Source organism: Amblyomma maculatum, chromosome 3, assembly GCF_055883805.1.
Source record: "Amblyomma maculatum isolate TAMU_Amacu chromosome 3, ASM5588380v1, whole genome shotgun sequence".
Taxonomy (NCBI): Eukaryota; Metazoa; Arthropoda; class Arachnida; order Ixodida; family Ixodidae; genus Amblyomma; species Amblyomma maculatum.
Window position 1 is genome coordinate 221,614,042 of NC_139346.1, and position 24,998 is coordinate 221,639,039.

General features: G+C 46.4%; 2 protein-coding genes across 2 annotated transcripts; both read right to left on the reverse strand.

The window, feature by feature from the left end:
• Nucleotides 1-289: 289 nt before the first annotated feature.
• LOC146197767 (uncharacterized) lies at nt 290-5,759 on the reverse strand. The gene is given in 5 exon segments (XM_084597237.1): nt 290-607; nt 610-3,462; nt 3,464-3,885; nt 3,941-4,777; nt 5,162-5,759. Coding segments are annotated over 5 exon segments (5,028 nt in total).
• An 8,716-nt stretch (nt 5,760-14,475) lies between these two features.
• Nucleotides 14,476-17,133, reverse strand: LOC146197768 (uncharacterized). Its single transcript, XM_084596516.1, has 4 exons — nt 17,031-17,133; nt 15,867-15,998; nt 15,251-15,315; nt 14,476-14,814 (listed from the first exon to the last, which is right to left on the reverse strand). The coding sequence occupies exons 2-4, from the start codon at nt 15,991-15,993 to the stop codon at nt 14,695-14,697; spliced, it is 312 nt and encodes a 103-aa protein (XP_084452642.1). The 5' UTR covers nt 15,994-15,998; nt 17,031-17,133; the 3' UTR covers nt 14,476-14,694.
• Nucleotides 17,134-24,998: the final 7,865 nt, after the last annotated feature.

Sequence of the window (24,998 nt, forward strand, 5' to 3'; positions counted from 1 at the left end):
CGGCCTTTAGCAACATTTTACTGTCAGAGGTGTCATAAATATATAAATAAATAATAAATAAACAGTAAACAAATAAATAAATAATAAATAAATAACTAGGGCCATCTATGACAGCCTATAGACGGAAAACGCGTTTCGCTATGTGGACAACTACCTGTTTTTTTAACAAAGGAGGGCTGATATGGTGGTGAAAAACATTTATTAGATAATATTTACATGAGAGAGAGAGAAAAAAAAAGTGGGAGGCAGGCCTTAAGGGCCAGCCTCTTACAAAGTTTAGGAGGGGCCCCTAGTCCGGGACTCCTGTGGCTTCCGCGGCAGCTCGGGCCCTAGCCACGAGAGCACGTTGGCTCTCCAAGGTAGAGCAGCCGAGCAGGGCCACCTCCCAGCTCTCTCGGGTGGGTGAAGGGAAAGGGGAGTAAGCGGGGTTAGAGGGGCAAGCCCACACCATATGGTACACATAAGAAAATGTGCACCCACAGTGCGGGCATTCGCCATTAAAAGCCGGATTGAAATACTGCAGTACTGCCGGGCACAGAACTGTATTGGTGTATAGACGAAGGAGCCAGCGCTCCTCAGTTTTAGTTAGTCCTTTAGCGGGGGGGGGGGGTGAAAAAGACAGTGTCGAGTTTTGTACAAGTCAGCAATTTCTTTGTAGGTAATGGCCGGATTGGGTTCCAGTTCCTCAAGCGGCGGGAGTTGAGGCGATGCCCGGTGGTTAAGCGCGCGGGCTGAGGCGTCTGCGGCCTCGTTCCCCTCGAGTCCCGCATGTGCTGGGGCCCAGATGACGACACGTGTGTCCGGGCGATCCCGGTACTCGCATCTGCGGAGGATTTCGGCGGCGCGTTGCGAAATGCGCCCTTGCTCTAAATTTCGACAAGCTCCCCGGGAGTCAGTGATGATAACCCTGGAGTCATGCTCTGCAGCGGCCAGCGCTATGGCGACCTCCTCTGCGTGTGTGATGTTTGGGGTGCGGAAAGTGAGTCCCTGAATGTATGTGTTCTGGTGGATGACCGCGGCTGTGTACCACCCTCCATGGTGTGGGCCAGCAGCATCCGTGTAGAGGACTCCGTGACGAGAGCCGTAGCGCTCTTTTAGGTTCGCCTCACGCGCTATGCGACGCCTCTCGTGAGTCTCCTTTGTCATGTTTTGTGGTAGAGGTCGAACCTTAAGCGCGTAGCGCCAGTCCTCTGGAACTTCGGTTCGTTCCTTTGTTCGCGCATCGTAAGCAATGTGCAGGCGGTCTAGGAGGCGTTTGCCTGCAGGTGATTTGCTTAACAGCAAGTATTGGTTGCTTAAGTGCGCCTCCTGCAACTCTGAAAACGTGTTGGTCATTCCTAGAGCAATGAGCCTTTGATTGGACGTCGTTATGGGGAGGTCGAGGGCGCGCTTATAAATTTTGCGAAGGATCACCTCTAGGGCGCTCTCATCGCATTTCCGCAAGTGGAGGTAGGGTGCCGGATAGAGTATCCGGCTGGTCACGAATGCATTGGCCAGCCTCAAGGCGTCTTTGCATCGTAACCCCCCCCCCCCCCCCCGCTTGTTAGATGCCCGACGGACCATGCGGCCCACCTGGTCTCCAATCTTGCGGAGCTTCTGCAAGGTTGTGTCAATATTGCGATTGCAGTGAATAAAGAGTCCCAACACTCTTATCTCATTTCGTTCAGGGATGGGGCCGCTAGCAAGGGCAAGGGCAATTTTAGTGGTACACTTCGGGTTGGGCCGGAGATGTACGAATTCTGATTTGGTCGGAGAGCATTCCAGGCCACAGCGACGAGCATATCTGTCCACGATAGTCGCCGCTTGTTGCAGGTTGGCCTCGATCTGCCCTAGCGACCCATGTGTTGCCCAGAGCGTGATGTCGTCGGCATACAGAGCATGCCTGATGCCTGGGACATCATTAAGCAATGGGGGGAGGTGAGCCATGGCGAGGTTAAAGAGGAGGGGAGAGAGGACCGTTCCCTGTGGAGTTCCTCGCGTACCCAAAGGGTAAGGGCCATGCTCCTGGTCTTGGATACGTATATAGGTTTGCCGATCAGTGAGGAACTGACGGATGTACCTAAACGTGTTGTGTCCACAGTTTGTCTGCGACAAATGTGTGAGGATGATGTCGTGGGTTACATTGTCGAAGGCCACTTTGAGGTCCAAGGCGAGGACCACCTTGTCGCTAATGGGGTATTCGACCGGAGCCAAGACTTCTTTGTGAAGTTGGAGCAGGACGTCCTGCGCGGACCGGTGTGGGCGGAAACCGCACATTGTGTCCGCAAAGGCGGGTTTAAGCTCTAGATATTGAGAGAGTCGGTCCCTGACCATGGTTTCCATCAACTTCCCCAAACAAGAAGTCAATGAAATGGGTCGAAGGCTTTCGATGTTGATGGCTTTTCCGGGTTTCGGTATGAAGGTGACTAATGCGGTTTTCCAATCCATTGGGAGAGGTGTGCACCCTTCCCATATGGCATTGAAATAGTGTAGAAGGCTCAGGTATGCCGAGTCCGGGAGGTTAGCAAGGAGCTTAACCGTCACTCTGTCCCATCCGGGGGCTGTACCACGTTTCATTTTTGCCAGTGCCGCTTTTAGGTCGTGGAGCTGGAATGGTCTATCCAGCTCCTCATTCTCAGAGCCTGCATATGAGTATGCCGACCCGCGGGAGTCCTGGATGCTACAGAGATGTTTGTCTCTCAGCGTTGTAGCCAATTTAGTGGTGTCCCCATGAAAAGCGTGAATAGCTCTCTGAAGGTGTTTCTGGGTTTCGTTGCGTGTTTGGTTCGGATCAATCAATGCGCGGAACAGGCGCCATGTGCTCCGATTCGACATTTGTCGAGCCGCGGTGTTGCAGCGGTCTACCCAGTTTGAGTCAGCGAGTTGGGCCGCATACTCGGCTGCCTCTTGGGTGAGTGCCGCTATTCTAATTTTGATTTTGCGGTTATGCTTCTGCCGGCGCCATCGGCGGATGAGGCTATGCCGGGCCTCCCAGAGGTGCAAGAGGTGGTTGTCCACCGCTGGCGTTGCCTCCGAGAGTTGAACCTGTTGTTCAACCTTATGAAGCTGGGCCATCAAATTTTGAGACCAGGATTCATAACCCTGTTGGGCTATAGGCTCAGAGTTATTATACTCCGATCGGAAACGTGTCCAGTCTGGGAGTTTAGCTTTTTGGTGGGAGCGTGTAAGAGGCTTAGTGCGGAGTGTTGTGATGAGGATGCAGTGGTCGCTCCCAAGTGTTTCCTCGGTGTTGTGCCACTCCGCATATCTTATGTTTTTGGTAAATGTAAGGTCTGGGCATGTGTCCCGTGTCACTGAGTTACCTATCCGAGTGGGCAGAGCAGGATCCGTGTGGAGGGTTAGGCCCAACGTGGAAATAAGCTCCGCCAGCTTTCGTCCGCATTTCTCCTCCCTACGGTAGCCCCAGAGAGTACTGGGTGCATTGAAATCCCCAGCTATTATGAGGGGTTCCCTTCCTGCCACTTAAAGCCAGGGCTTTGCTAAATATGTCGGTGTATGTTACATTGGGAAGTTTAGGTGAACTGTATATGTTGAGTACATGTAGTGAAGGATCCTGTTTCCTAAGCGGAAGGAGGGTCACCATAACGTATGAACAGGCCGTAGTGCAGTCCAAATCGACCGGGATAGCCGTAAAATTTTTGTTGACGCAGAGGGCAGTCTGCGCATCCCGCTGATAGACCGTATAATTGGTCAGTGTGGCACCCTCTCCCGGCTCCTGGAGGGCTACCACCGCGGGCATTTCTGGGAGTGTTGTTATGAGTAACCGAAGGGCGGCCTGCTTAGTGCGTGCGCGGAAACCCCTACAGTTCCACTGAAGAATTGTGGTTGAGACCGAATTTTTGTGCGAGTACCGGCTTTTACTACTGTCGCCCGCCATGTTGCTCACTTAAATTTTGCGACACACCCTGGAGGAGAGGGGAGCCGTCAGGGTTTGCCCTACGGTCCACTGCCGTATGTAGGGCCTCGTTTTCCATCAATGAGTCTTCGTCCTCCGAGGGTGTTTGAATTCTGGCGATTTTGCTGTGCGCGCCGTTGGTTGAGATGCGCTTAACAGACCTCGGCTTGCGGGTCTTGCTGACAGGTTTAGCAGGCGGTTTAGGAAGCTGAGCTGCTATGAGGCTCGGGATCCCATCTACTATGGCTTGAAGGGCAGCTGTGAATTGTGCCTCTTGGGCATTGAAACGTGCCGCGATCTGGGCTTCTATGGCGCTCAACCTCGCCTCTATAGTGCACTGATCTGGCCGCAGAGCCGCTTGCCCCGAAGGGATGGTTTCCCCCGTCTCGGCCGTCCTAGAGGTAGGGGGTGGAGCGGATTTTGTCTGGCTTTGTTCTGTCAAAGCCAGTTTGCGGGTTACGCTTTCTACTTGTTCGCGTAAGGCCGCGATTTCAAGTTGCTCTTGTGATTTGGATGGCATTTTGGGTGGGGGTGGGGGGTTCAGAGGGGGGGCTACCTTGCCCGTACTGCTCACCTGTGATCCTTGCTGCACTCGGTCTGCCCAAGATTGCTTGTTCCCCGGTTTGGATGCCTTGTTGGCGGCACCCGCTCGTCCTTGAGCAGGTGGAGGTGGACCCTGCTTCCCATCTGTCACCTTGGAGGTAGGTCCACGATGATTTGGCCCGTGTCGGGCCTGCTCCTTTTCCCCCGCGCCTGGTGGCGGGTCCTGGGATTGGGGCGGCGAGTTGGACGGGGGGTCGTCGTTGGTGCGTTCCCCATCGCGTTTCGGTTTCTTCTTTGCTCTTGATTTTTTCTTCTTTTTCTTGCTTTTGTTGTTGGGCCCTGGTGGGGCCGGGGTCGAAAGTGCGGGTTTACGGTATCTGGCCTTACACGCGCGGTCCCCGGTGACATGAGGGCCGGCGCATAACGAGCATCTCAGCGTGCACTCATGCGGTGCGCGCACACCGTCGACGAGTTTAGCGGCCGAGCTACAAAGTCCGCATGCTTCAGTGTTTGGGCCTGGGCACGCGTCCTGTCGATGTCCGATGGCACCACACAGTGTACATGCAGGCAGAGTTCTTTTATAGGTTTGGACCGGAATAAGTAATGCATCATAGTGCACGTACTTCGGCTTCACTTTGCCGATGAAGGTAAGCCGCCCTTTGTTCGAAGCGCCCAGTTTCCTTACGTGTAGGATTTCTCCATCCCGCCAATGGAGGCTCTCACGGAGCATGGCTTCAGTATCGGTGCTTCGGATGGTGACTACCCCGTAGCAGATGTTGCGATCATCCGAACGGAGGTGTCCGACGAGAGGCACCACACCGTATGGCGAGTTTATGGCGAAATCACCTATGACCCCATCGGCAATCTTCGGGTGTGAGGTGTAAATGAGGACGATGTTCTGATCGCTTACCGGAACAACAGTGATGGCGCGAGCCGCGGCCGTCCCGAGGTAGGCGACGAACGCTCGTCCGAGGCTGTTTTCCGGAAAAAGTGTTGCGAAGGAGACTCGTGTTCTGGGCTTCACGACCACGACGAAGTCCGTGTCTGCAGGTTTCGGTAGCGGAAGCGGTCTCCAGGACACCAACCGCTTTGGCGTGATGTTGTCGCGCCGAGAGTCAATGGCGCCCGCGACCGCGGAGGCCGCGTCGGCGGTGGGCGCCAGTAGGGCATTGCCGCCCCTCGCTCGGCGAGCGACCGCGGCAGCAAGCGCGGCGCTCTTGAGGATTTGGTGCGACTCCGGCGTGCCGCTTGTAGCAGGAATGGTAGACCATACCATGCTCTCGGGGTCGTAGCCTCGTATCTCAGGTTGCGAGTCCGCCATGGTTGCAGCGCCGCCCGATGCCCTGGAGCCGCCGCGGCAGCGCGAGGTTCGCCAGCCGCAGACGCTTTTCCAGGAAACTGGAGCCCCGCTCGAGGCGATGGGCCGCGACTTGCGCCGAGAGGCGCGGGAGCTTTCGTGAAACGCGTCTGCTCCCGATGCGTGCTCGGAGGGAACTCAGGGCTCATATACCGCGTTCGTGAAGCAAAAAGGGTTTTTAAGGAATGCGGTTGAGGTTTAAATTTCAGAGCTTAGTTGCCCCAAGAAAAGTAATTGCAGTTCTTGGATATTCTCTAGCGCTTCGAAGCCGTCCACACTTGCTGTTTTTTTTTTTTTGCCCTAGATCTATGAAAGCACCCTTCAATTTTTCTTCATGGCATTCAAAAACAGTGAAAATACAAACCTCTTGCGACAACGCAGTGGTGGAGAGCGTTGGACATCAAGTAACTAGACTGAATAGTGCTGGTTACCCGAGCTCTGTGATTGCGGCAGCCTGCGAGAAATTGATTAAAAAGAGTAAACGTAATTTAAATGCATTTCCTCGAGATTTTGACAGGAACCGGAAGAAATTGGTTGCGATACTTTACCGGCACAAGGTGGCCCACAATTTAAAGAATGCTGCGGAACGTTATGGGGCTCAAAATTGTGCTTTATGCGCCCTTGAAAATGGACCGTTTATGTTCACGTGTGCTGCAAAAATTGAAAAGGCGTCTATTCTTAGCTCATTTGTTTGCCATGTGAACCAGAAGTCATGGTTTGTTCCCTACGTGTGCGCTGCGGTGTACGCAATTCCGTTTTCTTCTGAGCGTGTATATGTTGGGGGGCAGAAGGGACGTTATAATAATAGTAGTAAAGGGTTCGACGAAGGTTCGTCTGGCCAGGCATGGTAGCTGAGTAAAAAGAATTACAGTCACTCACCAAGTTAACATAAAAAAAGAAGACGTTTCGGAACCCCTACGGGCTCCTTGATCACAATCATGCGGACAAGGCGAGGGAATGGAAATTTACAGGAGAAGCTGGTGACGTAATGATTGTGAATAGATTAATGGCATGTTTCCTGTTGTGCGATTCATGACTCCAGTTGGCGTTTGGATGAAAGACGACTGAAGCAGCAGCCGCGTTGTCAGATTCTTTTCTTTAGCTAAGATTGTCCCAAGCAATTTGGTGCCCCGTCTTGTGCGCGGGCTCTGCCAGTGTACTTGCAGCAATCTTATTATTTCGGACGTCACGCTGGTGTCCTTTCAATCTTCGTGTGAATTTCCCAGTTTCACCGATATAAACTTCACTGCAATCGCCCCAGGGTATCTTATAGACCACTCCAGGGAATTAAACAGAAGGCAGGGGGTCCTTAGCATTAACAAGTATATTGCGAAGCTTGCAGGTCGGCACGGGTTCAATGCGCAAGTCATAGTTTGAAAATACGCGGGAAGGAGCTTCGCTAACAGCACGCATATAATAAATCCTTGCGCTGGCCGAAAAAGTCTTGGAATTGGTCATCCTAGGTTGCGAAACCGTTTTCTCAATCCTCGAAATAAAATGCGTGGGATATCCATTCTTGCAAAGCTGGTGCCGTACCTTCTTAAGCTCGGACTTCCTGTTTTGGTCATTGCAGATCGTTCTGGCACGAGTTACAAGTGAAGAAACTACCGACTTCTTTTGAGCCATTGGATGGTTCGAGCTAAAATCCAGATAACGTCCAGTGTATGTGGGCTTGCGGTACACGGTGAACGAAAGATCGTGATTTTTCCGGTTCACAAGCACGTAGAGAAATGAGAGGCAGTTTTGCTTTTCGAATTCGACAGTGAACTGCACATTCGGTTCCAGTGAATTTAAAGCATGTAAAAATCGAGAGGTGTCTTCTCTTTGCAAGATGCAAAAATGGTCATCCACATAACGGTAGAATACTTTTGCGGCTGGCGTAAAACTGGCGAGAACTTTTTCTTCCAGAGCCTCCATAACAAGGTTAGCGGCGATGACAAATATTAAAGCACCCATTGCCATACCCTCTATCTGCTTGTAGAACTTCGAGTGGTAGGTAAAATAAGTGTTGCTTAGGCAGAATCGCAACAATGTACACAGGTTGACGACATCAAAGGGTGTGCGTTCAGCGAGAGTACTGTCCCTTCGGAGCACTTCTTCGCCCGTGCTGACGCCTAGAGCGATAGACACACTGGTGAACAGGGACTCTACGTCAAAGGACACCATCATGTCAGCTGCGTCCAACTTCAAGCTACGGAGTTTTTCAACAAAATCCGAAGAATTTGTTACGTGTGTCCTAGATTTTCCTGCTAAGGGGCTCAGTACTTTGTGCAGGTATCCTGTAAATTTATGCAGCGGTGACCTGGTGAAGTCTACTATGGGTCTAAAGGGAACGCCAGGTTTATGGACCTTGGGTAGTCCGTAAATTGCCGGAGCCGAGCCATTGGTGCACAACAGAAGGTAGTATAGCTTCTTCTTGTTAGGGGGCACGAACCGAAAAAGACCGGCAAGAAGTTCTTGGAGCTGTTTTTGTATGCTGCTTGTTGGGTCGCGAGACAGAGGAACGTAGGTATTTTTGTTTTCCAGTAAGCCCAACATTTTTCCTTCATAGTCTTTTCTTTCCAGCAGCACCGTTGAGTTTCCTTTGTCGCCGGGCAAGACCACAATGCCTGCATTTTCTCGCAAACCCCTAATGGCTTGCCTTTAAGCTGCCGGTAGCCCAGCTTCTTTGCGCCATCTCGATAGCACCCCAATGGCTCGAGCGCGTGCTTCATTTCGTACGCTCGGGGGAAGTTGGTTTACGGCCAGTTCTACAGAACAGATCAGCTTCCGCTTGTCAGGTGCTCGATGAACATTGAAATTCAGACCCTGGGAAAGAACGCTGCCCTCGATTGTTGAGGGCTGGTAGGAAGAAAGTTCACCAAGTCAAGCTTGCCGGCTGATGATAGTTGCGGTCGCAGAGCCTGTAGTTTCGTTTTTTGCGACGTTCTGCATTGACGTTCTCTTACACTGGCAGTAAAGTTAGCGTGTAGCTGTACATCTGGAAAGCGGCCTTCAACAATGAGCCGCTTTCCAGATGACAGCAAGAGTGGGCGTGTGAACAGCATCATTCTACGGTTGTATGACACGATGCGTTTGTTCATGCAGATATGTGGCACGGGCAGAGGCTCTTTATTTTTCTTTCCTCTTGCATGCCTCAGCATAATATATATGTTCATGCATATAGTGGGATGTCCTCAAATCTACACGGCATCGGACGCCCCAGGTGTCATCCCCGCATTTACGCCTGCAGTTTTCGGCCGTAATGATGACTTCGCTGGATATAACAAGTCCTGGCAACCATCCTGGACTATTGCTTCCTCACACAAGTACAGCTCATCACCAACGGCATCACCATTTCCTCTGGATATAAACGGACGCCAGCGACCCGCGCCTTCCAGTGGGCGTGTGAGCAGCATCATTCTACGGTTGTTTGACACGATGCGTTTGTTCATGCAGGTCAGTAATCACACTTCCATGTTTGCTAAGAAGTCCAGTAATGCCTGTCTTCTGCTGTTCCCACGCCCACGAGTGCTACTAGGTTTGCTTGTGCAGTCATTTGATGTGTGTTGCCAGGTGCTCTTGCAGTCGGGAGACGTAGAGCTTAACCCTGGTCCTGGTTCCGGTGGTTCTGGTGTTGTTACGTGGTCTAGAGACAATGAAACAGATGAAACACTACAGGGAAAGCTGAATAATATGTTGCCTTTGTTACAAAGTGTTAACGCACCCACTGCTAGAATGGAAACGGAACAGTCACGTCTAGTTACTTCCATTACTGAGATTTAAGAATGCCAGGAAACTATGAAGAAGAGCATTTCTGGTATTGATGCGAGGTTGTCTGCGGTTGAAACTAAAACATCATCCGCTGACGTAGCTCGACGAGAGTTGTTATCCCTGCGTGAACTCGCGGACAACCTGGTTCGTGAAAATGCCAGACTGCGGGTTTCTCAATCTCAGCTGGAAGACAGGCAGCGAAGAGACAACTTAATATTTTTTGGATTGCCTGAGAGTCCATCGGAAACATGGGAAGAAACCGAAGTAAAGCTGTTAGACATGATTTCCAGCTGCTTTAGTCCAGTGCTTACAAAGGATGCGTTTGAACGTTCTCATAGAATTGGTGCATTCTCAGACGAAAAATGCCGCCCTGTTATCGTGAAATTCCGCTCATTTAAAACGAAGCAACAGGTTCTATCTCAGTCTACCAAACTAATAGATAAAAGTGTCAACGTAAGTGAAGATTACTCGTTTCAAACACGCCAGGCCAGGAAAAAGTCGCTAAGGGACAGGACGACCATTACAAACTTAGTGTAACAAACTGCATATAATGGCTAATGCTACAGCTATAACCTTTTTCGCGATTGCGTTTTTATTGAAAGTAACCTTCGGGAACCTACACCATTTCTTGATGGTGAAACTAGTGACGTCACATCTGGCTCGTCGCATACTAAGCATGCTGATCGCCTGGATTCTTCGCCGGACCACAACCAGCATTCAAGTATCGGTACACCTGACCCGACAGGTCCCGCGTCGTAGGGATGTGGGAGAGGCGGTGGGTCGGCGCCTGGTACTGTAAACTCGCTTTCTGTTCTTTTTACCAATATAAGAAGCTTATTACCTAAGCGCGATGAACTTAATTCTGTCATTGATTCGTGCGAGGCTGGCGTTGTATTACTAACGGAAACGTGGCTTTCTTCCAAAATAGCCAACAAGGAACTATTTGATTGTAGAAAGCGTTATAATGTGTTTAGATTAGATAAAGGTCAGAAATGTGGCGGAGGAGTTTTAATAGCTGTCGCGGATAATTTTGTTGCATCACCTATTAATTTTTCTAATAGCTTGGAGTTGGTTTGGGTAGAACTTTGCGCACATTTTAAGAGGATGATTTTGGGCATATGTTACCGTACTCCGTCTTCGAGCCAGACTTTTGTTGACGAATTACATGACGCCCTTAACCTAATCACTGTACGTTATCCGAGCATGCCTATTCTCTTAGCTGGAGACTTTAACTACCCCAGTATCGTGTGGACTGATACTTCGCCTTATCTGAACCCTTTCTCCACTGAATGTAAAAAGTTTTTGATGACGTGTTTGGACTTCAACCTGTTACAGCTAGTCTCTAAACCTACTCGAACTACTTCATCCACATCTAGCGTTTTAGATCTTGTTCTAACTAATGTACCACACTTTATCTCTTCGGTTTTGCACCTGCCTGGCCTCAGTGATCATTCCTTGCTGCACTTTGATGTGCAAATTCCTGCTTGTAGCCACCTCAATCAGATATAAACGGGCCGACTTTGACGCCATTAACCGCGAACCAGCTCTATTTCTGAACGAATACTTACCTGGGTTCTCACTGCGTTCTGTTGACACTAACTGGAAATTATTTAAGTACACCGTCGAACGTTTCACTAAAACTTTCGTGCCGCTTAGGTCCTCTAGGTGCAACAGGGAATCTCCTTGGTTTAATAATCTTTTGAAAAGACTTTCCAATAAAAAGAAGCGTTTGTTTCGCTCTGCCAAGTTGTCGAATTCTAATCAACGATGGGAATCCTATTTCCTCGCTGCTGCAGAGTACAAAGCTGCGTTAAAAAGCGCCAAGGACTCATTCTTTAACCATACTTTACCTGCTATGTTGATTAACAATCCTAAACAATTTTGGAACATTGTCAACAAGAAAGACACATCCACAATATTACTCACATCTTCTGACGGTGTTGGGTTTCCACCTAACGAATGTGCTTCTATTCTTAACAATGTTTTCGTGGCAGCTTTTTCTGACAATGTTTCTCTTGCTAATCGCGAGGACCCTGTTTTTGATGTTGTTCTCATGGATCCAGTTCTATTTGAGGTATCAGGCGTTCTGAATCTTATTGAAAATCTTAAGGTCTCCTTCCCCTGCGGTGTTGACAATATTAATTCTAAGTTTTTGATAAACACAAAGTCATCCTGCTCTATAATCCTTGCTAAATTGTTTGATCAGTCTCTTGAAACAGGTTGTATTCCCAATGGTTGGAAAGTTGGGAAGGTGACTCCTCTGCATAAGTCTGGAAATAAACATTGTCCTTACAACTTTCGTCCTATATCACTCACTAGCATCCTTTGTAAGATCATGGAACATGTTATATACTGGCATCTTGTTTCTTTTTTAGAGTCGAATTCTTTTTTCAGCATAACCCAGCATGGATTTCGTAAGTCATTTTCATGCGAAACTCAGCTAATATGCTTCAAACATGACCTTCATTGCATCATTGATCGCGGGCTTCAGGCAGATTGCATATTTATTGACTTTTCTAAAGCATTTGACAAGGCTTTTCATGCGCTTCTCTTGCTTAAATTAAATAACCTGAACATTGAACCTAAGGTGCTTGCATGACTGAACAGTTTTCTTTCAAACCGTTCACAATACGTTACAGCAAATAACGTTGATTCACATACTATACTAGTCCGTTCTGGGGTACCTCAGGGGTCCGTTCTCGGGCCCCTCTTTTTTCTCATCTATATGAATGACTTACCGGCTAACATTTCTTCTTCAATTAACCTTTTTCCTGATGACTGCGTTATTTACCATGTAATTGTTGATGATAATGATGCCTCTTGCCTTCAGTCTCATATTAACAAGGTTCTTGATTGGTGTAAGGAATGAAATATGCAATTAAATATTAATAAGTGTAAGCATGTGCACATTTCTCGTAGTTCCAGCATACCCACTACTTATCAGATTAACAATGTTTCTCTTGAGACTGTGTACTCTTACAAGTACCTAAGTGTTTACGTTTCTTCTAACCTATCTTGGAAACTCCACGTTGACTATATCATAAATAATGCAAACCGCATGCTAGGATACCTTCAGAGAAATTTCTCTCGTTCATCCAGTTCTTTAAAATTATTGCTTTATAAAACTCTGGTACGCTCCAAATGAGAATATCCTGCATCTGTCTGGAGCCCTGGCATTGATTCACTCGTTTCCGATTTGGAAGCTGTGCAGGAGCGTTCCTGTCGCTCCATACTGTCAAACTATCACAGAACAAGTAGTGTAACTGCTATGAAATCAAGTTTGTCCCTTCCACTTCTATCTCACCGCAGATCAGTAGCATCATTATCCCTTTTTCATAAAATTTATCACAACAGCTACTTGAAAGAAAGATTACTAACAAGACCATCTTACATAACAGTGCGCATTGATCACCGCCATAAAGTTGGGGTTCCATCTAGTCACACAAAATGTTTCCATGACTCATTCATACCTAGAACTTGTGTCAGTTGGAATCACCTTCCCCATGATATCGCATGTGTACCAGATAAGGACGCATTTCGCAAAGCCATTGTTTTTCTTTGAATATATCTATGCTTGTTACTATGGTATTTGCCCTTTACTTCCTGGACATAGTTTTTACTTATCCCCACTGCATTCTGAAGTTTTGTCTTCCTTTTTCCTTTTGCGCATGTTTTTTGTGTACTTGTACTGTATTTTTTCTGTAACTTTGCTGTACTTTCATATACTTTTATGTATCCCACTCCCCTCTGTAATGCCCCCGGGCCCTGAGGGTAAATAAATAAATAAATAAATAAATAAATAAATAAATAAATAAATAAATAAATAAATAAATAAATAAATAAATAAATAAATAAATAAATAAATAAATAAATAAATAAATAAATAAATAAATAAATAAATAAATAAATTTACTCTAGTTGTCGACGGGCAAAAAACGCATCCGTCTCGAAGTTCTTCATATTCTGGCTGCATTCCTGCACACGAGCTTGCACCAACTATTTTTCCCCTTGGCGCGGAATATTATTCGTTTACAGGAACATGCTAACAATCTGTCATTTGAATGAGTAATTCAACAAGGCAAAACATTGCAGGGCTTTCAAAAAAGAGAGAAGCATGGTAGGGGGGGTCCTTCCGCTTCTAGAGAAGACAAGGGTTTGTACCGTGATAAGGACCGCCGCACACGAGAGCTTTTCGAGGCGTATACTGTCGACAAGAGAGCACATGGTTGTATCAGCGATCCTTCGGTTGCACTAGCAGATTGTTAGGTGAAGTAGTTGGATGCAAACATGAGACGACCGCGCTAATATGCATTTGGATGACCTCAGGGCATAACGTTGTCTTTTTATTCACTGTATATACGTCATCTTTCAGCCATTAAAATTGAGTTGCGAGTCTGCGCACGTCCTGTCAACCACTTCTTTTGTCCATGTTTTTTTAGCGCAGTACCCACGTTAACCAGCTAGCCCAGCTTGGAGCTTTACTTGACTGTTTTGCTTTTTTTTTTTAATTTCACTGTACTAGAATCTGTAGGCTCTGTTTTTCAAGTACTCCAAAAACTGCATTAAATGCTCAAATCACATAGTATACAGTTTTTGCATTTTGCCTCCGTCAGATTACGCTTCTGTATCTGGGATTCAATACTGAAAACTTGGACTGTACAACCAAAAACCACTGCATAGATTTTTGATGAACAAGTTGTACTTTTCTTTACAGAGTCATGCTCATGCTCAGACCAGTCTGTAATGCCAAAATTGTTGTCGAAGCTTCTACAAGCAATTGCATTATAGAAAGGCCCTAGGTAGAGTTTGTGTACTGTATGGCGAGATGAACATGGTTGCATAGCGGCATCCAGTGAGCACATATTGAGCAAGACATCTTGTGTGAGCGTCAGCTCACTGTACAATTTCTTTATTAAAGAAACAACGGTAAAAGTCTTCCAGTTGAGGAATGTATTTTGAAAGGAAAGTTTCATTCCTTTCCACAACAACTGTTAGGATTTGCTTCCTACTTTACACAAAAAATAAGCATGCTGTAATGGTGACGTAGATGGCCACCTGTACCTGACAGAAGAATGGATGGCTGTGGCACAACTTCAGATGGCCGTCTTCAAACTTGAGATACTCCACAAAGCTCCGGCACAATTGACTACCGATGATGTTTTCTTCTTTTCTTATGTATGGACACTATTTCCAGCAGTGATGCCCTCATTCGTTTCGAGGATCCCATCAGTACTTGCACGAGCATGTAGTTGATGGCTAGTCCAACCTGCACAAAACCTTCATGATATTATACCTATACAGGAAGAATTATCCTTAGAAGGCAAACATATGTATGTTCCTGTTTGTGTAGTGTGAATCCGAGCAGAGGTACACATTAAATACCCTATTCTTTTATCACATTATCTAGTTTCAGTAAGAATCCTAAAAAAACTGGCTGCTTGTTTTCATATTCAATTATTTATTAAATAAGCATATTAAGTTCATTTACTAAATTAAACTAAAAATATTTTGCCAAGAACAGCTTGTTCTATATTCAATTGTTATTTATATATTCACTTTATAAACTTATTGAGTTAAACAAAAGTTATTGCACTTATACAATAAATTAACTTTTAAAAGGTCTGTTTTGCAATTAACTTAACTACAGTGAGGCTTACTGTCAATGAGCAAAGTACGCACAAAAGATGTGAGTACCAACATACCTGCACTACTCGAGCACAGTATTTCCTTTCAAATTCTTGCCTTGTCTCAGGCTTCATGTCAGTGCCTGGGAAAACGGTAAGATGAAACTCAGCTTAGGCTTTTACATAACCAAACATTTCTGAATATTACACTGGAATCGACAATGCCTGTAGCGCTACTACGGAGTTCACATTGCTTAGGTCTGCACATTAACTTGCTGTGAAGAAAAGAGAGCCATGTCAAGAAATGTTTCCACTAAGAAATAGACATAAGCAACGAGATAACATTTTTGAGCAGGTCTAACCGCTCGTCGCTGCGTGCCGTGTCCGTGTCCTTATTTAAGAAGAAGGAGAAAAAGGAAAAGAAAAAGAAAGAGAAGAAGAAGAAGAAAAAGAATAAAAGAGAAAGGAAACAAAGAAAAAGAAAAAAAGGAGGAGAAGAAGAAGAAAAAGGAAAAGAAAAATAAAAAGGAAAAGAAGAAGAACGCTCGGTCACCCGCAGTTAATGCTTTCACTCCATATATGATTCAGCAGAATTGAACCGTTCTCATTTTTTTTCTACCTACTTTATGAGAAATATTAGAATAAATTCATTTTGATATGTTTGTTTGAGCCAAATAAATTATTCGGTGCTCACCATATGTGACAGCTGCGACTTGCAGCGCCCTTGAGGGCTGCAGCTGTTTGACGAGTGATTCAAAACTGTTGCCTAGTGACAACTCGATGCGCAGTGGAACTTGATACCCTTTCTGCCCGTTCTGCATGCCACCTGTGATTTCAGAGATAGCAATAAAGGCACTAAAACAGATTTAAAAAACACTTGCATGAACCATGAGTGTTAAGGTGGTGTGTGTTTGCTTGCCAGAGTACATCAGAATAAGCTGTCATGCCTCAAATACATGCAACAGTTCTTTACTGTGCTGATACGTAAGGGTATACAGATGAAGAGTAATAAAGGAAAAACGAAGCGTTGCAACTAACGTTAAATGCCACCACTCTGCTGTTATCTGTAGGTGACCACAGTTACTAGTGCCAAGATCTGATGAAATAAGGGCATCCACAAAACAGGACAGGTGTGCAACGGCAGCAAGAATAACAGGAAAACAAAACACAAAAGTGCTTTGCACTAACCTTGCGTATTTTGTTTGTGTTTTGGTCAGTGCTGTAAGGACCGCGGCTTCAGATTCTGCACAAGTGGCTCTTGATTTAAAAAAAGCTAGTCTTGAGGACTCAGCCTGAAAAATGAAGCTATATGCTCCTCCATCACCAACAGGTTGTGCTGTGTTTGATGTGTACACTGGCAGGCCTTTATGCCAGCCAAGCACTTCCTTAATTGTGCTGATGTCAGCGCTCAGTGTGGCTTGATATACTAGGTGTCCAAGTACATGGCACGCTTCGTGCTCAGCATTCCCTTTTTCCTGAGTACGGAATGCAGCATGCATGCTGCTGTAAATATCAGCGAAGTACTCAAGGACATATTATGGTGGCGCTGCCTTTGGCGCCTTGTCACCTACATATACAGACTTGTACTCTGGAAAAACAATAATGTTTCAAACATGCATGCAATATTTTGACTGTGGGCGGTGACAGTGAAACACATCCAACAGCAAAAAGAACGTGATGCCCGTTATCCACGATTAAAATTATGAGGGCTGGTGTGTGTAAGGGAAATAATACAAAAGAAATCTGAAGTACTAACTGAGGGTGAATTTACAAAGCTAAACCATGCGGTAAGATTTCAAAATTACAAAGCTTATAAAAATTTGCGCTCGATCCGTTTCATGCCAACTGTTCCACTTACCGTCAAATAGATCCCCGATGCTCTCTTTTTTTGATGTGTCAGGCTTTTTTGGGGCAGGTCGACCCCACGTCTGTAGCTTGTCCGTCGACGACGGCTCATTACCGTCATTAAAACTCAGCACGGCAGCGGCAGCATGCTTGCAAGTGTCAGCAACGCCTGATTTTCACGTGCACAACGCGCTGCAGATCTCATGCCCGGGATTCAGCTTGAAAGATTGAACACAAGATGCGGCGAAAATATTGCAATAGCAGTCGCTGCACGATCGTACATATATATCACGCATTCAAGCGCAAAGGCAGGCAGTGCTTTCTCTCCTTATGTGCTTTGTTTTGTTTACCTACAGAGGTACAGCATGCGTAATCTACTACAACACGCGAGGTACACAACCACACTAGGCACCACATCACTGATTTGGCGTCCGTGTGCTGTGCGATGTCAGCGCACGTTGTTTTTTTCTTTATTGCCTGGTCTTGACACATTGCATCGCACGAGAACACAATCAAGAAAAATCGCACAAATGCTATTTACATATGACACACTAAAATTCACGCGTACACAACAAAGGCTCTAGCCCTGAGAGCCACTCGGGAGGCTCTGCTTTAGCTTCCTGGATTGCCAAAAAGCCTGTCCACCCTTTCCCGAAAATAAATTCTGGCAGTCCGTGCATCTTTATCGAATCATAACCCGCCATTCTTGAGCGCCACATACAGTGGAGGCCCATGAGCATAATTAAATCAAATGGTACCCAGTCCTCACTTTCTACGCATAATTACCGAATGCCATGCAGGTCTAGCGGGAAATCTTTCATTAGCATTCTTTGTAATACATCCCAAAAATATACTCCTTCCCACCAGGGTAAAAAAACATGGTCTATTGTTTCTGGTTTCCTGCATATTAAACAGTGTGATCCCACGGGTATAAATAATCCTTTTTCCTCTAAACATGTTTTTACCGGTAAGGTTACAGTGTGCAATTCAAAAAAGAAGGTTTTTGCTCCTGGCGTCGCCTGCATTCTTCTTACCCTTTTTAAAACATCTGAACCTGGGCCTCCATTGTACAAGGCCCTGTACAAAGACACAGGGGACATAATGTCACACAATGCACGGTACAATTTCTTTTGTTTTACTGTTGACAGATATTCACTTCAAAACTGCTCTGAAAGGAGCTGAACACTTGCTACGACTTCTCTATAAAAGCCCTTAATCCCCGCGGAAAAATCTTCAGTTGAAACAACGTACTCCAGTAGCAGCCGCCTCAGTCTGACTTGGCTTACGGTGCCGTAAGAAATGGTCATCATCATCATCATGTCTTAAAAAAAATAAATAAAAACGAGCGACCAGCTGCCGCAAAAACAGGTGGCCCAATCCTAGCACACCATTGTTTTACTCGTCTGAACAAGGTATTCCGCCTGCAGCGCTCCCATTCAGACGCCCAGACAAATACGGCCAAATTCCTGTGCAGCTTCTGAATATTTAACCGTGAACAGTGCAACACCTGCAAAACATACCAGAGCTTAGTGTTAAAGAACAAGTTGCAAACTGTGGCCCTTGCAAAAATAGATAGGTTGGTCCCTCTCCACTTTTCAGCTTTGTCCGTTATCTCTTCAGCCTGCCTTTTCACTATCACGGTAAGTCATAAGCAGAACTCCCAAGTACCTGCCTGGTGTAGTCGCCCAAGGCAGACTGGCAAACCGTTCAGGCATAGATGGCCACCTTCCACGACAAATTCAGAGGCATTTCGAGCAGTTAACTCCACTACCATGCACCCCTCATCATCGGTAAAAACAGCGATGTCGTCTGCATTCGCTAACAGCTTTACTTCGAGCTGCTTTTAGATTGAATTTCTGAATGCTATTATTCTTGAGTATTTTCAAACAAAGGGTCTCTATATAAATGCAAAATAATTGAGGGCTGAGGGGACAGCCCTGGCGAACGGAACGGTGTACACTGATGGGGGCCCCTGAACATTTGTAACAATCAATCTCGTCGTGCAGCTCCGGTACGCCAAAGCTACGCCCTCACGGACAACAGAACCGACATTCACATGGTCTAAAATGGCAAACAACAGTTCGTGAGCGACACATTCAAATGCCTTTGCTAAGTCAATCTGGAGAAAGGCCACCCGACCATTACTGTCATCACAGTATTCTAATACACTGCGCGCTTTATGGATATTGGTGAAAGTAGAGCGCCCTTCAATCCCACACGTCTGAAGAGGCCCAACTATGTCTCTAATCGCTGTTTGTAACCTTCGCCCTAGAACCTTCACAAAAATTTTTACTCCACATTTGTGAGCGCTATTGACCGGTATGCAGTAACCAGTCTTAACTTACTTATTTCATTTGTTTTCGGAATGAGCACAGTGTGAGACGACCAATATGACGGTGGAAGAGCCTTTTTTTTGAAGGCTTCGTTAAAGATTACAGTTAGGACAGGGGCTACTTCGTGTTTAAGTACTTTATAAAAAGTCGCACTGAACCCGTCCGGTCCAGGGGATTTACCGGGGTTTAATTTATCAATTGCGTGCTCCACCTCCGATTCAGTTATGTCCAGTTCTAATCTGGCTTTTGTTTCGTCGTCGAGACACGGTAACTCAGCCAGAAACTAACCCTTAAATGTAATAATATCTACCGGGTGCGATGCGATGAGCGCCTGGCAATGCTCGAAAAACGCTGTTTTGATATGATTGATATCTGTTGATAATACCCCTCCCTATTCTATTTCCTCGATGTGATTCCTTTCAGCACGGGTTTTTTCTAAACCGAGCGCTCTTTTAGTTGGAGCTTCGCCTGCAGCTGTGTCTTCGGCCCTCCTAACAAGCGCTCCCCGGTAACGTTGTTCCTCGATTAGTTCTAGCCTTTGTCTGGTTTTCCTTATGTCCTCCATTCATTCACCCGGTGCTCGGCATTCCTGTTTTGCCATTTTATGAAGCAGTGACCTTAACTGCACTTAATTTTGTTTCTCTTCGTGACTTACAATAGCAGATCTTTCAATTGCTTTAATTTAAAGGCTTCTTTACAGAGCTCCCACTGCTGCGAAACCTTCATGTTTTTTCGTGGGTCAATTTTTGCTATTTCTTCTCTTACTGCTCGACTGTACAATTTATTATCAAGTAACTCGTTGTTTAACTTCCACATTTCCCACGAAAAACCATTCCCATGCTTAACAATGCATGCTACGCAGCACTGAACAAAACAATGGTCTGAAAACGACACCGGTACTACTTCCTAGCTGTTGCATTGTGGTACAATATCGACGGAGGCATAGATGCGATCTAACCGTGCATGGCTTGAGCCCTGGAATCGCGTTTACTTTACTGGGGGTTCTCCCTCCGGACACTCTGAAACGTCTACCAGGTTATAGACGTCAATTATTCTTACCAGCACTTCAGTGCTCCTGTCACGGAAAGCGCGGGTGTTTGTCTTGTCACGCGCGTTTAGAACACAGTTGTAATCCACCTTAGCTATAAGCCTTCTCTCCATCCGAAGGCGCTCTTCGATATTTTCAAAGAACACGGCACGGTCATAAACCACATTGGGCGCCAACACGCACACAATTCGCCACTCAATGTGCACGTTAAAGATCCCCAGGTGGTCTAAATTACTGCGTAGTCCTCCAATACGGCTCCTCTTTCTCTCTTTCCCCTTTCACTCCCACCTTCCTCTCTTCCCTTACGGCGCGGTTCAGGTGTCCACTGCAACAAGTGTGACAGATACTGCGCCTTTCCCTTCCTCTGAACTAAATTATTATTTTTTTTTAGAAAGGACTAAAGAATACCTTAGACAGCGCGCCGATGATACTGATAATTTTTTCTTGATCAATGCAACATCTAGATTTCTAATGTACTTTCTGTGCAGGAACCCGACCATAAACATAGACTGGTGTACCAAAATCTCTAATTCCCACGATAATTTCTAAAACTACGGGCCTGAGCATTTTCGACAAGGACCGCGCGTGACGGTTCTCGCTTTTGCTTTGGTGAGGCCACTTGGAAGCAGTGAACACAAGCAAAAATTGCCTGAGAAGCACACCAGCCCAACTCTGGCCATAGCAAGCTGTACTGGCCTGTTTCCAGCTGGGATTTCTTAGACATCCCTTTTGTATTGAGAGACAAGTGCCTAGTGCAAAATTCTGTGATCAACATATCAATGAGAAAGCTGTAATCATACGATGAGCAGCGAAATCTTGCTTTTAAAGTGTGTTCTGCGTCTGCACCAGTAATGTTGAGACTGCGACAAAAAAGGTGTGTAATTAGTTTTAGCAACAGCAGAAAACTACGAGTTAGATATTTATAGGGCGTTCTATGGCGCATAAGCAACTGCGGCTATTACACGCCAAAGACAAGAGTTAATCGGCGGATATATTGATTATGAGGCAGCGTTACCATATGCGGGAAATTCTAGTTCATGAAATAACTGACTGCGGAGAAATGATGTTGTGAAAAATTTTCTGGTAAGCCGTTCTTGTACGACGCGGATGAACTGGACGTAGCACCTGTGCAACAACTTTGCTCGCGCAAGGCTGAACATGGAAAAGGCGTGGGTGCTGTGTTGTGTTCGCGTTTGAAACGAACGCTTTGCTACGGCAGGTAGCTCGAGCCGTCGGGCATGCACAGTTTTCACCTCGAAGAATATGTAGAGGTCAAACTTCTGCCTTAAGCCTGGTCGTCGTCATGCGGCTTTGGGACATAGTCACGTAGGCCCCCAGGTGGGCCGTGACCACTCTGTGGGGCCCTGCGCCACATATCCGTAAGGAGGAGGAGGTAAACTTTATTTAAAGAAGAGGTCGTAGGCGCGGGGTGGGTTGACGTTCCCGTCCCTGCGGTGGGCTCCTCTTCTAGGCCGGACGATAGGTGGCCGACCGACGATGTCGTTCGGCGACCTCTTCAGCCCGCTCCGTGACTCGGAGTTGAACCTCCGGGTCGGAGCTGAGCAGCGCGGCCTCCCACTGAGATTGGGTAGAGAGCTGCAGACTCTGTGATGGCTTGTCTTGATTACATGAGTATAGGATGTGTGTTGTGTCTGCCTTTTGATGTCCACAGAGAGAACAGACAGGGCTGGACTGCTCTGGGAACCATATGGAGTACATGTACGGATTAAAGAAAGTGTCTGTTTGAAGCTGCCGCCAGGTGACTTGTTGTGTTTTACTTAGAGATCGATGTGGTTCTGGGAAGATTTTTCTTTCTTTCTTGAAGTGGGTAGTAATTTCTTTGTAGGTTGTCATCTGCTCCCTGGCCGACCTGAGCTCAGGGCAGCGCACCTCCCGGTTAACTACGAATCCTCGGGCAAATTGGTGCGCTGCCTCGTTCCCAGGATGGTCCGAATGGGCAGGAACCCAGATCAATGTGATAAGGCGGGTATGGGAGATTTTTTGTAAGATTTTGATGGCTGCGGAGTGGGCCCTTCCTTTTGCAAAATTTCGAATTGCGGTTTTAGAGTCGCTAAGGATGTATTTGGCAGTGGTGGAGGTAATGGCTAAAGCTATGGCAGCCTCTTCGGACTCCTCCGGAAATTTTGTTTTATTGATTGTCGCCGATGCGAGGGTAGAACCTCGATGATCGACAACTGCCAGGGAAAAGGCATCTCTGTCCGCATGTTCTGCCATGTCCACGTGCGCCGGGTCTTTCTGTACTGAAAATCTTTCGTGTAATTTTTGTGCCCTAGCCCTTCTTCTGTCCGTATCGTTTTCTGGATGCACGTTTTTAGGCAGATGACGGACTATTAATTGCTCGCGCACATGTCTTGGAATCGGCAAAGTGTGGGCCCGGGTCCCTTCATATTGTATTCCTGCTTTTGATTAGGATGAAACGTCCCGTTTCAGTGCTTGATAATCGTTCGTATTGTGCGGTGAGGTGTGCTTCCATCATTTCCGCTAAGGTGTTATGAATTCCTAACTTTAGTAGTGTTTCATTTGGGGTATTGCGAGGGAGGTTAAGCGCAATAATTAGTGAATCGAGGTCGTCTCTTTTTCTAACTGTGAGGGTGACGTATGGTGTCGAGTAGATAACTCTGCTAAGAACGAAGGCTTCTGCTAGTTTCCTGGTCTCAGCTTCTTTAACTCCTCCACGCCTATTCGCGATTCGTCTGAGGAGGAGGGAAATTTGGTTGGCGGTGTTTTTCAGTTTCTTAATCAGTGTGTCGTTTTTTTGGTTTGACTGTATGAGCATTCCCAAGATTCTTAGTGTTTCCACTTCTTGGATGGCTGCACCTTCCGCGTAGATTTTGATCGCAGGCGCTTTATTCTTTCTTTGACGCTTTGGGTGTAGAATGAGTAATTCAGATTTCTGGGGGGAACACGCGAGTCCCGCGGCTTGCGCCTCCTCTACGACAACGTCTACCGCTTGTTGTAGCGTATCTTGTATCGTGCCAATGCTCCCCTTGGTGGTCCAAAGGGTGATATCGTCCGCGTACAATGAGTGTTCTAGGTCTGGGATTCTTGCGAGTTCGTGTGCCATTTTGATTAGGGTTATATTGAATAAAAAGGGGGAGAGGACCGATCCTTGCGGAGTTCCTCTATCTCCTAAAGTGAAGGTGTCGGATTTGATAGTGCCAATTTGAATTTTAGCCGTCCTATCGGAGAGGAAGTCCTTGATGTAGTTAAACGTTCTTGCGCCTACATCAGCAGTGAAAGAGATTCTAGGATTGGTGTGTGTTTAACATTATCAAAGGCTTTGGTTAAATCTAGGGCTAGGATTGCCCTGGTACTCCTTTCTTGCTCATGAGATAGAACTTCGTTTGCTAGTCTTAGCACCATATCTTGTGTTGATAAATGTGGTCTAAAGCCGACCATAGTGTTTGGATATAAATTCTCTTTTTGCATGTGGGACTGGAGTATGTCTAGTATGACGTGCTCTATCAGTTTTCCTATGTAAGAAGTAAGCGAAATAGGTCTGAGGTTTTCGAGCGCGAGCTTTTTGCCAGGTTTTGGGATGAATTTAACGATGCCATGTTTCCAAGACGCTGGGAGTTTTCCCTCCCTCCAACACTCGTTCGCAAAGTCCGCGAGGGCTGTGATAGAAGCGTCGTCTAGATTTCTGAGTGTCTTATTGTTAATGCCGTCCTCTCCTGGGGCGGATGTTGTACGTACCTTAAAGAGGGCTGCTCTTATTTCCGCCATTGTTATGTCAGCATCCAAGATGGAGTTAGGCTCTCCGTTATAATCGGGCAGGGACTTCGTCTCACGGGTTGTGCAGAAGTATTTCTGCTGTAGCGTGTCTATAATATCTTGATCCGTGCCAGGGTCTATGTTTAAAATTTTGGTGATTTCCTTTTGAGTGGTAGCCTTGTTGGATTCCGGATCAAGGAGATGCCGCAGAAGATTCCACGTCTCCCTCGTGCCTAGATTGCCATTCACATTTTCACAGATATGGTTCCACTGCTGTCTCGCTAGTTCTGCGGTGTGGTGTTGAATTTCTTTCGTGAGTGTGACGATCCTGTTTCTAAGCTTTTTGCTATATTTTTGCTTAAGCCATCTTTTTTCTATGACATTGCCTTGCTAAGCAACTCGGGGGATGAACTGCAAATAATGATTGATGATCTAGACAGAAAAAGTAGAATGGTAGGCTTGAAAATCAATATGCAGAAGACTAAGGTAATGTTCAACAGCCTCGGGAAGGAACAGCAGTTTACATTAGGTAGCGAAATACTGGAAATAGTAGGCGAATATGTCTACTTAGGACAGGTAGTAACCGCAGATCCAGACCATGAAAAGGAAATATCAAGAAGAATAAGATTGGGATGGAGCGCATTTGGCAAGCACTCGCAGATTATGACTAGCAGCTTACCGGTATCGCTCAAGAGGAAAGTGTACAACAGTTGCATCTTGCCTGTACTCACCTATGGGGCTGAAACGTGGAGGCTAACCAAGAGAGTTCTACTTAAGTTGAGGACAACCCAGAGGGCCATGGAACGAAAAATGGTAGGGGTAACGTTAAGAGATAGAAAGCGTGCAGAGTGGGTCAGAGAAATAA